Below are 17052 nucleotides of genomic sequence, written 5' to 3'. Positions count from 1 at the left end.
TAGGCATAGTTGAGCAGAGCTCCAGGGATTGACTGCAGTTTGATAGTCTCTGAGAATATGGGAAAATCTTGCATGACAGGAGAATCCACTGCAATGCTAAAGAATTTCCGATCTGCCCAGGCTGCTCAATTCCTAGCAAAATAATTACGTAGTGACATAAATTGGAAGATTACCTCATGCCCTGGAGCCTCTTTTATGATTCTCACTGGCTGGGAATTAGACAGTGCTCTGAGCTTTATTACAGGGAGTCTGTGGCTCCCTAGCACTGCCTCAGAAGGTAAATCCTTTCTGAGTTGCACAAATGCAACTGTGATATAGATCTCCCTCCTCCCCAAGTCTTTCCCCATCTACATTACATTTTTACCTAGCTCAGACCTGATGTTAGATCTCTCAGGCTTGGGAGCAGGAAAAAACCCTGCCGTAAGATTTCTGTTTTTTTGCATACCACTTGTTCTCAAAACAGGTGGAGGCAAGCAGGCACTGCCCTGGTGAGAAAGCTTTGAAGTGCCTGCCCTGTTGAGGTTGCTTTGCAAGCTGGTGGATGCTGCACAGGACTACCACAGTGGTTCCCTTCATCCCTCTGCCCTTGTGGGGTGTGGGAGCCAGTGTGTTTGCACTGGAAGGGTAAAGATGGAAATAGAAAACTCCATGTTATGGGCTGTGGCACAAATACCAGATTTGTGTCTCCCAGTGTAATGAAGTCACTCCTGTAGCCATTGCTGTAGTTAGCTGTGTGGATTAGATTAAAGCTAGCATAGCGCAACAACCATGTGCGTATCCACTCAGACATGCGGTAAATGGTTTCTATTCCTTGTTAATAACCAATTTTTAGCAGTGACAAAGGTTAATTTTTTTTACTCTGGTGTTATGGGTTGTGGTTGCACAGACCCCAGCTTTATTTCAGAGAGGGAAAGAAATGAGAGAAGGGTTAGGGTTTTAGTGTGTAACTGAGAGAAATTTCAGGAGGTAACTGTACCATCTCTGCTGCTATTTACCATGCATCTTGCTCCCTTTACAGTGAAATAGAATTGCCTAAGAAAAATGCTTCCTACTTAGCAGTAACTCACTCTGTCCTGAGTTAGGAAGACATAACTTTCGTTTAGCTAAAATTATGTCTCTTAGTGCAACTGTTTGAGCATGGGGTTGTTTGGGTAGATGTTGGGAATAAATGTATCTGTGCATCTAGAAGTGTTTGCATTGCCTATGGATCAGGTACTCTGCAGGACTTCGTAATGCCTCTCCTGTGTGCCAAGCAAGCTTGGCTAAGTGTGAGGGCTCCCTGCCACTGGAATTGGGGCAGTTTGTCCTCTCCACTGGCTGCTGAGAAAAGTATTTTGCCAGACACTGCTGTGTGGAAAACCTCAAAGGCCGGTGGGGTTGCTCAGAGTTAATGACTGCATGAGATGCTTCTCAAGTGGACAGACAGGTGATATGAAAAAAAAAAAGTAGGTTTAACAGCAATGTAAACATGTTGTGGAAAGAACTGTGTTCTTTAGGCCCAGTACTGCCCATGCCTGTTAAGGTTTTGAGTACCAGAATGAAGTATTGGAGTGTGCTACCCACAGACTTAATTTGTGGGATGTGAGTCATTTGGTTTAACCTAGTTAATAATTTGGATAGATGGTACATACTGAATAGCATTTTTCTTCTGGTGCTCTGGAAGCAGTCAGGACAACCTGTATTCAGTTCATCGAGATTCCTTCTGTTTGCCATTGTCAAAGGCAAGAATTCATTGACTTCTAAAACTAACATTTATTGACGTTCAGGGGTTGAGTGATTGCTTTACTTGGAAGCAATGTCTTTAGGTCCAGGATCAAGAAGGACATTAATAAATAAATAAATAGATTTTTTTTCCTTACTCTATGAAACAGTTGAGTAAAAGATAGGTATAAACCTGTGGCTTTTTAGGAGATACAAAAAGATCTAACTGAATAGAATCAGCAGAAGCAAATACAAGTCAGCAGTTTGCCTTGGCAGCCAAAAGGGAGAACCACATACTTAAGGGTGCATCAAGCCCAGCATCATCAGTGGGTGATTATCCCACTGGATTCAGCCTTGGTGCTGCCTCACCTTGAGTACTCTGTGCACTTCTGGGCCCCCCAGTTTTAGAAGGTCCTTCAGTGCATCCGGAGGAGGGCAACAAAACTGGCGACAGGGCTCAAAGGCATGTCCTGTGAGGAGCAGCTAAAGGCTTTGGTTCCTCTAGTCTGGCTGAGGGGCACTCCCATTGCTGTCTACAACTTTCTGAGGAGGCCAGGTGGAGACAGAGGTGGGATCTCTTCTGCCTGGTATCCAGGGGTACGAGGTGTGGGAATGCTTGAGAGCTTCAGCAGGGATGCTTCTGACTGGACAGTAGGGAGCATTTCCTTACTGGGAGGGTGGTCCACCATTGGAACAGGTTTCCTAGAATGTGATTGATGTCTGAAACTTGTCAGTGTTTAAGAGGATTTTGGACAATGCTGTTAATAACATGCTTTAACTTTTGGTGAGCCTTGAAGTGATAAGGTCCCTTCCAACTGGAATGTTCTGTTCTATTCTGTTCTGTCCTGTTCTATAATTCATGGTGTAATTAAGATAAGAGCTGTGACACTAATGGCTTCATGATGTAGTGATATCCAGGAGTTTAACAGGACATTTATTTGGATTTTTAAAATATTTGAAGCCACATTAGTTGAAATAGTTAAACAAAAAGTTATGTTAACCCAAATATATTGATATGTTAGTTACTTTTTACCATAGTGACATAGTTCCGTGAGGTTAATTCTGGGTGCTCCTTTGATTAAGAGCGATAAATCCTGTGTGTGGTTTCAAAAATTTTAGTCTTTATCTGGGCTGTAATGGAAAATAACAACTTGGGTGGCATAGAGGGTTGAATGGGTCGTGTAAGTGTTTCAGTCTCTGTGGATGTAAAGAAAAATGTTCAAACAGAGAACATGGACAACAGCTCCCACCAAACAGAGAAGTAATGTTGCTGTAGGTTGGTGTTCATACTTTTGCAGCACTGCAAAAGGTGTCTCACATCTTCAGTCAGCTGTGGAAGGGGAGCAGCACTGCTGTAATGTTGATGCTTTGGGAAGTGTGTGGTAGTTAATCTCACAGATTTCTGACGCTGTGGTATTTCTTCTTTTTTGTTCAGGTACCTTTGGGACTCTTGTTCTTCCAGCAGTAAGTATTGTTTTCATTCCCTCCTTCCTCAGAAAATGTTGACTGCTTGTAGCTTACCACCTGTTGGTGTTGATGATATATTTTGCATATGATCCCAGCTGTTTTCACAGTATCAGATGAGTACATTTCCTGACCAATAAATCAAGGGTTTTTCAGATCAAATGCTCTGCAACTTGTTAGAAGTAATTGCAGGACTCAGGAGCTGATTTCCAGCATCAACACAAACTATCATAGAACTTGAACACAAAAATTTAATCGATGTCTTTTTTGACTGATTGATACCTGTATTTTAGATACACCATGAAGGCTAATTACAGCTGAAAAAATAATGTAAAGCAACAATTGAGAAATACCAAAATAAAATATATTATATATAATCTTTCTAAGGGCTTAGAAATGCATATTCAGTGAAAGTACATTAAAAACCCAAAAATGTATCTTGAATTGTGTGTTGTGTGTGAATCCTGAATTTATGATCCTGGATATTCATCTTGAAAGCCCAATCCAAAGAGTTATGTATTTATATCAGGAGAAAAGTTTTACCAAAGTCAACCAAGTTTTACCAAAGTCTGGGTATCCCATAATCTGGGATAAACTGTCTCTGATTAAATAATCTGGAAGTATTTGATAGATGGATAGTCAATGACAATGAGCAGCTCAACTTTATGAAGATTACTAGGTTGAAATGCATCTGTATGAACTATACATTAGCAAATGTAGAAAATTATTATAATAAAAAAAATCAATAAGTTTCTTTATATAATCTGGCCCGGTCTTAAAATGTTCAATCACCTTACACTAGGCAGGGTATTTTCCTCCCTCTCTTGCTGCTATCTGAAGAGATGAAAACTGACTCATTTTAACTGCAATATTTTCTATTTGTTTGTGTAGCCACAGTAGACTTAGATTTTGTCCAGAGTGTAATTTGCTAGCTGAAGGTGGGTAATGAGTTTCTGGATTCAGCCTCATCTTTTCCAGAGGAAACAGTAGCTGCTTTGTCTGAGGTGCTCGTGATGGTGGTTGGTGCAGTCAGAAGTACGTGAGATGGCCTTTTTCTCTCTTGTGTTAGGACTGCCAAAATGGGGATAGTAATACCATTCATTTGGGATGTTTTGACTAAGATAAAATATTTTTACAGCAAGTTCCTACTACTTAGTGTTAAAAGCTGCCTTGCTCATGTTTGGGTTGAGAAATAACCCTTTAGAGAAGGAGTTGGTGGGGCTGAGGTAGTCACTATTACTGTAGTAATTGTGGAAATGTTGTATTAGTGCAGTTTCAGGTAGCATAAATGTGTGAAACAGAAGGTGGGTTACATTGGACCTCAGCCGTCCTAATACACTGCCATGGCAATGCAAACCTCATTGTCTCTGACCTTTACATCAAGAAAGGCAGTTGTGTCACCGGGTTTTGGAAGGAAAGATCTTTTGAAATATGACAGGTATAATATAAAAATTTAGGGAGAAACCCATGCTGTCTGTCGTTATTTGTGGTAGGAAAGGGATACAGGTAAATAGATAAAGTCTCTAAATGACATTTATAGAAGATTTACATTTTTAAAGAAGAAATTGAAGACAATGCTTGCAGCAAAATAATACTGTAAGAGTACAATTCATTGCAACGATGAAACAAAACAAGGTTATTTCCCCCCATTTTGATTTTTAATTATTATAATGTTTCCTGGAGTTCTTGTAGCAAATCCTATCTGATTTTTAAGGATTACAGCTTCTTTAAGAAATAGTAATATTCATAAATGAATGTTTGAGGTAACAATAAGGTAGTATTTGATAGATGCAGTAGCTAAAGCTGTTCCTCTTATTTAAGATATTGCAGAATACTTGGCATGGAATTTGGAGGGTGTTGAAATATGTGAATCATATGTTCTTGGCAATGTGTGTACAAAAACCTGCAGCTTGAGAAAATGAAAAATCCTTTTCAGTGTGGGACTTTGCATCTAAAATTTAATTCTATAAATCCAGACTTTAAAGGGGGGGATGTCTTCTTCCCATGTCATCAGAGGCCTGCTTATAGGTGAAAAAGAGCTTCTTTTTATTTTTCCCCCTTGATTTTTTTTCCTGGCTTGTTTTAAAAACCGAAAGTTAATAGAGAAGGATGGAATTGTAGTTGATTCTGCTTTATAGGTAAACACACAGAGAAGGAAATGTATTCTCTACAGACGTTTGCATCTACCTCATTTGTCACCCAGTGACATTTTCCTATGTTTGTGAATCCCTGTTGCCTCAGTGTGTGCTGTTAAAATGAGCTTTGACAGCAGTACAGCCTTTCTTTATAGCACTTGGTAGGATACTTTTGAAGTGCTGCGCCTGCTGAGTTAACAGCTGTAATTTTCATTACACTGCAAGAGGAGTGCTTCAGTTCCATATGTCATGCTGCAAAATGCAAGCCTGTCTTTAGCTGTCTTAACTTCAGAGGTTTTGCTCCAGATTTACAGTTTCAACTCCAAACAGAAGCATGTGACTCTTAAGCTTTTCAGCAGGGCTGCTTGTTGGAATGAGCTGTGTGCTGTGTTAAAGCCCTTCCCCTTCCTCAAAGAGCCATTCTGGCGGGACAGAAGCAGCATCTGGGCTGGGATGTCCCTGGGGTCGCTGGCTGTCTGTGAAGGCTCTGCTCAAGTAAAATTCCGGTGTGCTGCAGCATCTCTGCTTTAGGCCTTTCAACCCCTGTGACTGGGATTCCTCCCAGCTAACTTTAGGAAATGCAGTGATGCATCTGAATTATGAGCTCTGGATTTCCTCTGTGCACTGGAAAGACACAGAGAGAGAGAGAGGGAGAAGAAATCTGTGCGTGATTACTCTGACCTTATGTGGTCTAAATTTCCTTGCCAGTGATATCTGTCTTCTGCCAGCACTGAAGGAGCTTTCAATGTCTATCCAAAAAAAGTTAACCATATAAATTTTATATTCCTTTATTTCCTAATATTTTTGGAAGGATAATTATTTTACTTTCTAAATGAGTCACGGTACGTGCTGTAATTATTAATTACGAAAGTGAAATGAGACAAAATCAGTGAGGTTGCTATTGAAAAGCAGTACCTCACTTTATGAAAAACAAATTCTGTATTTGATTTTTCTACCCCATAGGACATAAAGCTAAAGACTGTAAAAAAACAAGTGCAAAGTTCTCTTACTGTCCTGCTCATCTTGCTTACATGTACTTTCTTTAAATATTTTATTTTTGGAAAATTTCATAGCAAAAAATTATGAAGGAAAATATTAGCCCATTATATCAAACCAAAGAAATTTCTAAATAACTTAAAAAGAGAGCACAATCTATGCATGTATAAGACTGTGAATTGCATATAAATGCATTGATACTCATATTCTTGAAAACCTGATTACTACTTAAAATTAGATGGAAATGTGTTGTTGTGCTTCTGGTAAGACATTTTCTGGTAATTGTTGAATAATACATTAAAGTAGTGCATAAAATCCCCTTTCTCTTTTTGAAAATTTACATAGGTTGACAAGTTCAGTTATATATATTATATATTTATGTAAAATGTTTTTTAAATAATAGTGTTTTCAGGAATATTTTGGATACCTAACAGAGTGTCACTATTTCTTTTTAAGCTGCCTCTGAACAGTGCTTCTGGGAATTATGAGTTACTGGTGGAGGGCCGTGCTGATGGCCGGCACATCTTCTCTAACCGTACCAGCCTGATGTACATGTCAAAGAGCACCTCTGTGTTCATCCAGACTGATAAATCCATGTATAAGCCAGGACAGGATGTGCTCTTCAGGATTGTCACTGTCTATCCTGATCTCAAACCTTACCAGGTGTCTCTGAATATATATATCCGAGTAAGTATCCACAGGAACACGGTTAGATGTTAGATTGTGTCACATGTTCTGAATTTGTGACAAATATAGGTGGTATGAATTGCTGCCTAAATCTTGCCAGCAAGGCCACTCACATTTAACATGCAGCTTGGCTTTTCTCCTAGGACCCTCGGAAGAAATTGATTCAGCAGTGGTTGATGGAGGAGGGTGATTTGGGTGTGGTTTCCAAAAAATTTCAGTTGTCAATGAACCCTCCACTAGGAGACTGGTCCATAGAGGTGGAAGTGAACGTGAGTATTAACACTGCCAAATAACAGAGAGATTTATTTCTTCTGCTAGATGTGTATAAAATTGTGTTTACGCTGCTGAAACCAGTTATAAACATGGATCATGAGATGAGCAAATCCTTCCCTCATGTCAAAAATTGGGCAAACCTCACAAGATTTTCAATAGTACATGGTTTTGTGGGGAAGGATACAAAACCCTACATACATACTTTATTCTAAGGTCTGTGTTTTGATTCCAGGATAAAAAAAGTATTAAAAAAGTGAGGAGTTTTAATATTAATATAAAAGAAAGATATCATGGAGTAGAGTTTTTTTCCTTTTTAAGTGAAATACTCCTACATTTATTTTGCAAGCAAATACACAGAAATTTGTTGTATCACACTTGTGCAGCCAGTCAGTGTCTAAAGGGTTGAGGAATCAAGACTATTTACAGATCTTTGCCTAGTTTTAGGCGTGTTTCAGCAGCTCACAGTGACTGATGAGTTACTGAGGAAAAAATAACTTTGTAAAATAGAAAGGATGACTAGTAATACAGGACGATTGCAAAACAAAACTGGAAGAGTCTGTGTTGCATGTTGCTATTGGTAGTAGCTCTCTCAGGCCAGTCCTTCAAACTGTTGCACTCCTCATACACCATGGAACATGTTTCAAAAATAGCTGGAGGTTTAGCTGTTCAAAACTCTGTGTGTCAGGGTTATTCAGCCTGCTTTTTAATACCTATAATTTGGGAACTGCATTTCCTATTTGGCTTGCAGTGGCTCTTCAGAGACATTTAGCAAGTATAAACAGGACTGCTTAATGTTACATAATGAGGGAGATGATGGGTAGAAAGGAGAAAAACTCACATGATCATGTGTTACTCAGGAGTAACATTTACCAGTACCAGTTATGTGTTTGATAGATCTCTATAGGCTTAGCCATGTGAGGGTGGTGCTCAAGTGAGGGTCAGGACTGGATTTTTCAAACACTTTGTCATGTGGGTGTGGAGTTGTTGCTGTTGTCTGTGATGGGAAAAATGTATGAAGTTGTTCCTGTGCTCCTCCCTGTGCTCTGCCACTCCTTCCCTTCCCCTGCCTGCTGTTCAGTGGCCTCTCAGTCATGCTAAAGCAGATGTAGAGCTGTAGTCAGGCTGAGATCTAAAGTGCAGTGGGGAAGTGACCCAAACTGAAAAGCATTTGTGTGTTTTTCTTGGCCTAGAGCAGACCAGATCACTGATCCAGCTGAGAAGCCATCCCCACTCACAGCTATTGTAGGTGCTTCTCAGCACTTGGACAAGTGTGGCTCAGACATGGAGACAAAGCCCGGTGGCAGTGGTGGGCTCCTTCAGCAGCTCATATGCCAAGCAAAAAAGTGTTTGTGAAATGTGGCTTGGGCTTTCTGCAAAGGCTTGAGAAATGCTGAAATTAGGAGATAATTGATGAAGGGGTTGTGGCAGCTATTTCCAGGATCTGAATGAGTGCCACTCCCTCCTGAAATAAAACCAAAGAGAAAAAAAAAAAATCGTGAAGTTGAAAGAAACATGCCTTGTAAATTCATCTGGGCTAATGAAACAGCTGTGAGACAAGTGAAGTGAAACCTTAGTAGAGTGTAGTTGATGGTATTCTAAATTTTAGCCATGCTACAGAAGGTTAATGATCTTGGAAAATATATGTCAGAGTGAGAGTGTCTCTCAAGTCATGAGTAACAAGGAGAAAGTAAATAGAGAATGTTTTGTTCCTGTCTGTTTCAACATATAGCTAAAGGGCATCAGGTAGAGGAGGTGAAGTGTGATTTCAAAATGACTGAAACATCGTAACTGAACTGCAGAGCACAGCACTGGCAGTTATTGTGAATACTCAACACTTGGGATTAAGAGGGTCTGGACAAATTCTCAGCACACTCCATTGAGAACTGATAGTAAAACGGCCTTAGGTTGTCAGCTCAAGACACAGTGTCACTCCTGGCTACCCTGGTTGACGCAGTTCCCTAGGTGCTCTCTATTATTTCATGGTTGTCTTTTTGGAAAATGCATTCTAACAACACAGATTGCTGGAGCAGCTGAATACAAAGGTACCAAACTTGTGTTAAAAGGAGATCAGGCTAAATGGTTCCTTTCGACATTTAAACTCTTTGAATTGAAAATTAAGATAGGGGAGAAAAAGAAGTGTATGTTATACTTCAGGAAAAAAAAAAAAGGTTTTAGACCTTGCTGTCCAGAAAAAAATGGCTATTCTTACAGTGCTTATCCTTTGGGAATAGAACAGCAACCCCAAGTCCCACACAGAAATACTTATGTTTGCTTTCAGGCCCTTTTTTGTTTACACCTGCTCCGTTTTAATTTTCAAATTCCACATTGAATATAATGACAAAGCAATATGCATTATTTCTACAGCAGTACCAACATATCTTCGTTGGCTAAGGGCATCATATGCATGATACATTAAGTGACTACTGCAGTATTCACACTATTGGATTAGGTCTGCCTAGTGTGTTGTCTCACAGGTTTATTTTCCTGAAAGTATGCCAACCATCAGATTATTGAAACCTGCAAGACACCTTGCAGAATAAAGGAAAAGAACTTTCCTAGTGGGAAACTCTACTTTATTTTCTTGGTTGCAAGGGAGTTTATGCTGTGAAATACAAGATCATATGGGATGGGATTGCGTTTGAACATGGAGTTGTGTTCAGTGAAAGCTGCTGAGCGACTGGATCCCTCCTCGTGGATATTCCTAGCTATTAACTGGGTATTCCATTCTCTTCTGCAGCAGTTCTGCTGTTCAAGGGAGATGTAGGTTTTATTATGTCATATATAAAGTCGCATAGATCCACCAGTCTCTTCCTGATAAGAGAGGCCACTGAGAGCTTGGATTTACTGCTAAGGAAAGCTTAGTATAAAACAGATATGTCTTCCTCTCCTTAACTAGTAGTGCCAGCTCTGGCCCTGCATGGCATCCAGCCAGCTAATGGATCTGTTGAGCCTTTAGGAACATCTTCATATGGCAAACCCAGGCTGATGTATGCATGACTTAGCTATCCTGATGCCATGACTTGGGTTATAGTTAAATAGCCAGCCTTTCTTTCTCAGTTTCCCTCTTGTCTTTAAAGAATTGTTAAGTGGTTAAATAACGTTTCCCTTCTCTTGATTACAGATCAGTTTCCAAGTGTACCGAGTCTTGATTTTTGGAAGTGCTTCCTCTGAATTCTGTTTTAAATCAGGTTTTGGCTGCTTGCTGCTGTTAAACATCCTGTAGCATTTTTAATAAAAGTTCAGGTGTTAGTACAGCTGTTCCAGGAAAACTCAAGACAGAGTAATTATGGTCTGGTTTCCAAGCCTCTACCTTGTATTTTAGTTGGATATCTTATATTTCCTGTTGCTGAAAGACTTCTAGTTGCTGAGTTTTTGTAGCATGCACCTCTAACCAGAAGTTGTTTCTAGTTAAATGGCATTTTGTAATCTAATTTATGGAAGTTGTTATGTATAAATTTATGATCAAATATCAATGAGTATTAATGTTTCAGGTGCAACAAGGGCTTTCCAAAATATTTTTAAGAGTATTACATTTTTTTAAAGCTTCAGCTATAAAACAAACTTTCAGAATCAACTGGGAATGATTATATACTATACAGGTTGAATTTTGTAGCTTTTGAGGTTTAATACATGTTGCAGATCCACAGCAAATTCTGTCATGTTTTATGCTAGATTAGTTATGGATTTCACATTTGATGCGTTAAGTTTAATGTTGTATATATAATTGCTTAAAAAATGTGTCACACTTCTTCAAAATCAGACTGTACATAAAGCCTTTGGCATTGCCTGACTATTCAGTAGTTTGAAAATGTGCTCAGATATTCCATCAGGATCTGCTTGTGTAAATAGTGGTGACACTGGTGGGACGCTGACTGGTTTTTGGAGACTGTGCTATTGAATTTGAACAGAATTTCATTTTGGGGTTTGTTTCTTGCATGTGCAAACAAAGCATGGAAGTGATCATGAAGTGCTTCTGTTAGTTCTGTCTAGACAAAAATCTGTTTTATTGAGCTTCAGAGCCAGGGCGGAAGAGTGCTCCTGACAGGGCCTGTGAGACAGTGAGGTAGCCCAGGAATGCAGCTGGTGCCAGCGCTGTGCTTTTCCAGGGCAAAGCCCTGGACCACACCCAGAGTCTTTCCCCATGCTCTAACAGCAATGCGTGTCAATGTCAGAAACAAATAAGAAAATGGACACAGATGAGATTGATTTCAGGGACTTTCAGTTGCCAAAGAAGAAAAAAAATCTGTGGGGAATGGCTCCTGTGACCTCAGTTTCATTGGATCAGACCCAATGAATTAAAACAGGAGAGTTCAGCAGAGCAGAATCTAGACTGTAGTTAGGGATTCTTGGATGTCAGGATACACAGCATCTGAGGCTTCCCTGCAGAAAGGCTCATCCTCATCATCCCAGAACACTTCTATGGATCTCTTTTTGGCACAATTTTCTTACTCTGGGCGATTGGCACAGAATGCAGTAGGTGTTCTGCAGTTTAAGAAATGCTGATTTAGAGCAAAATGTTGTTAGTCTGGAAGGGTGAGTGTAGCTAAGAAGAAGGAGAAGGCATGGAAAACAAAACCTGTACTAGAATGAAGCTGCTCTGGGAAAAATGGAATAGGTGTGGTGTTGTTTTCCTGTCCTAAAGAAAACCTCTAAAAATCTCTCTTGGGTTGTACATATATAATTAACTGACTAACTGCTTGTCTCAAAAGCTACTGTTCCTGGAAACTGGTTTAACAACTTCCACATCAGTATATTTGAACAATATTTGCCAGAGAGACAGCCTTGCCCTAATGAACTAAAATGATTGAGTGGTTGAAGTGTTGTTACTTGTTTTACTTCAGACCAGCTTGCTAAAAAAATGTGTTAGTGGAAAATCTGGCTTGGTATTCACATCATCAAGGTGACCAAGTAGGGTCTTTGCCTTTCCCTGAACTATCAAGCACGACTTGATTTCTGTCACAAAGCTTGTCATTTTAGAGAAGATGCAGCCAGGAGTATTAGCCTCACTGTAATCTGTTTTCTACTACTTACAGCTATCTCAGTTTTTAATTGTAGTTTTAAAAATTTTATTTTTACTTCTAAGATGATGGGAAACAATATTTCATATTCAAGGGAGATGCTTTTTAACTGTGCTGTCTAGGGTAACATTTTGTTCAGGGTTTGCTTTATGGCAAGGGTCACGTACATAGTATTGGAAGTAAAAGCTGTACAGAGAGCAAGAAGTGAGGTGAATTCACTGCAGGACATTTACCTAAGACCTGTTCCTAAGACAACCTGATAGTAATCTGATTGTGGACTGATTTATGCATGTCAGTGCTGTAGCATTTTGTCTTGCAAATATTATGATTTGCACAAATGTTGTGAAAGTCGATAATTCTGCATGCATATTTTCAGACATAGGCATATAAAGATGATCAGTGACTTGACCATCAAATTGGCAGCAATCTGATTTTTACTTTGATGGGAGTGTTTTGCTAGGAGATGTGTAAATACAGATACGTAAAGGGCTTGGTCTGAGGTGCTTAACTTGCAAGGTTGTTGATCAGGTAACAAAAGTTTGTAATTGTTTCCATTTTAGGTCCTGGTCCTAGGGTTTTTACCATAGGAGTTCTCAGCTTATCCTCTCTTGCTACAAAGAGTCATTCCTGTCTTACACATCTTGATGCCCCCTGACAAATGGTTATCTGTATTCATTTTTCTTTTCCCTCCTGGAGGAAATGAGTAAAAAATTTAGAAAAATAGGAAAATAGAAGAGAACACAAGTAACAGCAAACTATGCAGTTCCTTGATTTCTTTCCTTTGATTTTAAGTAACAAATAGCTGAAACAAGAAGATACAACGCAAGGGTATCTCTTCTGAAGTAAGTATGGCTGTGGACTGTAACAAAACTGCAGCCACCTTCTGAGTAAGTGTACAATCATAAGATTATACAAGGTTTAGAAATAGTCTCATCCACTAGATAGACTCTGTAGGAGCCTCGTGTTTGTAGAAGTTAATTAAAGATGTGCTAGCAAAGATGGTGCTGGTATGTCGGTCATGTTTTATCATGATGACTGTGACTACTTACACTAGGTAGTTTTATGCTAGCTAGCTCAAGTATTCAGTTTTTTAGTACAGAAACCAGGCATATATAGACAGATGTCTGCAGACTGGAAGCTGCACAAGCTGTTCATGATAAATACTTAGAATCTGCTTCACATGAACTTCTGTGTCCTTCTGCTCTGTAAATATGTACTACTGGTCTCTAGAGGAGCTGATAGTGATTGAGCCATGATTTAAAATCACACCATGTCAGAAATTGTAGTTTAACTTAAATATGGGTGGGATTTGGCCAAGAAGGTATGTTAAATTTACTAATCTAATCACAATTGTATGTATTTTCTCATATGAATTTTTTTCAATAGGGTCAAGTTCATTATCAAAGATTTAAAGTGATGGAATATGGTAAGTGCTATTTAGTAGTGACCAAAATCAGTAGTGATTCTCCATTAATTTATACTGGCTTCCCTTGTCTGGCATGAACATTTTAAATTTAACAGAAAGTTAAATTTCCAAATCTTTGGCTTCTCTGAGACTGACAAAAAATCAAATCTATCAGCTGCCCTGTTTATCTTTGGTAGTTTTAATGATCCCAAATTACCTGGTTGGGAAGCTTGCTGATGAATTCTGTAAAGGCTGAACAAGATAAATGTTTTATATTTCTGAATTAGAGGCTTCTATGCAGGCTGTTTTTATGATGCTTTTTTCTCCTTTCAGCAAAAAGTCGTAGTCTGGCAATTGGCTTAAAAATACATCTTACCTTTTATTAGGAAACTTAGGAAACTAGTAGTCTTTATTAAATTACATGTTCTACCCTTGTTACTTAAAAAAAGAAATATTCCTTCTGTGAATTTAATACTTCTTGTAATTTTTGTTTTTAGTTTTACCAAAATTTGATGTCCTGATAACAACACCCTTATACTACTCTTTGAGAGATGAAGATGTAACTGGTGTTGTCTCTGCAAAGTAAGTAAATCAGTGATACTGTTGTCACCTTCACTCTTCAAGAAACTTATTGTGGTTCTTTAAGTGTCAAAGTAAAAATTAGAATGCTAATAAAGCCCCATCTATTCAAAATTAGTTGGCTAGTATCTGTTTCTACTTGCTGGATTTTGTTGTAACAAGATTTAGTAGATTTTCAGACTTCTAGTAAGTTCTTTTGGTCTGGTAAATATAGTTCTAGACTACAGCTATACATTTTCAGCTACCTTACTTGAAAATTTCTTAAGTTTCTTCCTTGTAATATGTGTTTTGATGGTTTTTTTGTTCTTATGGTATTTATGTTCTTTTACGGCACTCTCCAATTTACCATGTGCAGGTCTGTAGGTACAGTAGTTGTATTTTATTAGACCACTTGGAAAATTAGGCAGACTTCTATGAACATCCTCCTTGTTCCAGTAAATCAGCATTGCAGATTTCAAGCATAGGTTTCTTGTATCAAAATACCTATAGCCGTAAATAGGTAAAGAATGAAAAGTTCTTGAAAAATTCAGAATAGGCTTCAGTGTAGACTCCTGTGTAGATAATATTTTATTTTTCAGCTGAGCAAATATCTAGACAAAAAATTACTATGCATTAATCTCAGAAATTAATTTTATTTTTGAAGATGAGAGCCAGATAGAGCTACCTGATAGATCCATCCAAGAAGACCGAAATAAAGGGTCTTTTGTGGGTTATTTAATGCCTTAAAATACATACCTTCTGAAGAAGCACTCAGTTTACAAGTGAAATGCAGAAATCATTGTTTAGCAGGCTATTTAAATTGAATGTTTGGACTTTGAGAAAGCACTTCTTTCTGTAGAGTGCATGCAACCTGATGTTATAAACTATCAATGCCAGCTTGGATGGGGCCCTGAGCAACATGGTTTAGTGGGTGGCATCCCTGTACATGGCAAGGAGGTTGGAACTATATGACCCTTAAGATCCCTTCCATCTCAACCCATTCTATGATTCTGTGAATCTCCTAAGGGGCAATTAAAAAAAAGTTTTCCTTACTTTTTTTCCCCCTATTCTACTTTGCTTTTGGAATTCATTATATGCCAGCTAATATTTGATTTCTTAGGCTGTTTTGGACCCTTTCATTTGGTATACTCATAAGGTGCTTGAAAGTGTACCTGTTTGCTGCAATAAATTCATACTTAGACACCAGTGAAGCATCTGAGGTTGAATCCCAGCAGTGACAAAGTTTTACTGATGCATTGTAATTATTTATAGAGAATGACTTGATTCCTGATGACTGTTTTTTAGAGACATAATGCTTCTTTATACAACCTGTAGATGTCATAAAGCCCATTTTCTTCTCTGGAGTATTATTAGATCAAGTTAAGTACAGGGATGCTGCTCAATGGCAGTATAATTTCAAGGTTAATGGCAGCTTATTACTGTAATTAGTAATAAGGTCTGCTTAGGCTGAGTTTATATGCCAGACAGTTATCAGAGTTGTTCCTGTAACTATGCTGTTTGATTTTTCTTTCTTTCTGCTTTTCAGCTTTGATATTACTTAAGTGGCTGCATAATGATTTAAAGTACCTTAAAGTTACCACAGCTACATGTATTACTGCTGAGGACTAGAATGATTTTAGGTGTCCTGTCTGTCCTCATGTTGTTCCTCCCCTCCTTCACTTCTCTGTCTCAATCTGATAATGTTGTGGTTTCTCTTGAATATAACTTGGAAACATTTATACAAAATTTTGTTTTATTGCTGCTTAGTGGCTGCAGGTTGCTATTGTCATCCTAAGAAGGGAGTATGTTACAGTTTTCAGATTTGCCACAGCTGGACATTGCTTGCAATGATTTATTGAGACTGTGTTTACTAAATAAGTAGTAATAATTATGACCAAATGTCTAGAGATATTTCATTTTGGGTTGGCAATATTTGGTAAGCAAAATACTTACACTTCCCACATCCCATTTTAACTCTACCGCATATTAGTTATGATGCTACATCAGTGTTCTGTTCAATAAGAACAGAATTGTTCTTCTAATTGTTTTCAGCTTTTAGCTTAGTATAGTTAACTTTTGTGCATTATACAGCCCATAGTAATTTTAATAGCCTTGTAGAGCTTGTGTAGTGGAAAGAACAGCACTGTGTATCTTCTCCAGGTTTTAGGTTTCCAGCTTTGATGTTGCTAAACTGGTGTCAGTATGGCAAACTCCATGTTTTGGAGTAGAAATGTATTCTGCCCATATCTGAGGCCAGAGAATAAGATTTTAGTAGGATCTTGTGCCTTGAGAGCTCTTCGGGAGCCCAGGTCCTGGAGGGTGGTGTGTTGTTTGACTTTGCCTGATGTGTTTCAGGTACACATATGGAAAGCCAGTAAAGGGAACTGTAACAATCACTTGCCTTTCTGTTTCTTACTGGACAAACAAGAGAAATATAACAACAACAATGGAGGTGAGTAATCTCTTAGTAGTTTCTTTAAGTCTGTGTCCTGTTGTTTGTTAAGTGATGCTTGGAATCATTCCTGAGTGCCAAGCTGGAGAGTATTAAACTCTCTTTAATTTCCAGCCTAAAGCTTCTAGATTCAGACTGCTTGGTGGGAATGACACTTGGCACCTGTGCTCCATTTACTTGTGCCTGGAGGTTATTTTGGAGTGTACCAACTGACCCAGGTAGAAAGATTTTCCAGGAACTTCATAGGTGCTGGAGGACCCATGCTCAGGAATGCTCCCTGGCCCTGTGTCTGCCCCTGCACACTGAGCTCTGTGTCACAAGGCTGGAGGAGAACACTCCACTTGTCTGGGTGGAGCTCTAGCA

The 17052-nt window shown here is 38.7% G+C and overlaps 1 protein-coding gene across 1 annotated transcript in view; it reads left to right on the top strand.

Annotated features, from left to right (window-relative positions):
• Window positions 1-17052, top strand: part of CD109 (CD109 molecule) — a 71016-nt gene that overhangs the window by 11615 nt on the left and 42349 nt on the right. Inside the window, exons 3-8 of the mRNA XM_058802130.1 lie at window positions 3137-3165; window positions 6753-6983; window positions 7127-7252; window positions 13661-13700; window positions 14177-14261; window positions 16593-16689. Coding sequence (XP_058658113.1) covers window positions 3137-3165; window positions 6753-6983; window positions 7127-7252; window positions 13661-13700; window positions 14177-14261; window positions 16593-16689 — 608 coding nt within the window. The remainder of the gene's footprint in view (window positions 1-3136; window positions 3166-6752; window positions 6984-7126; window positions 7253-13660; window positions 13701-14176; window positions 14262-16592; window positions 16690-17052) is intronic.

The sequence above is a fragment of the Ammospiza caudacuta genome, chromosome 3 (genome assembly GCF_027887145.1).
Source record: "Ammospiza caudacuta isolate bAmmCau1 chromosome 3, bAmmCau1.pri, whole genome shotgun sequence".
Lineage (NCBI taxonomy): Eukaryota > Metazoa > Chordata > Aves > Passeriformes > Passerellidae > Ammospiza > Ammospiza caudacuta.
The sequence above is the reverse complement of the archived record's forward strand: the minus strand, read 5'-3'. Positions and strand labels throughout refer to the sequence as shown.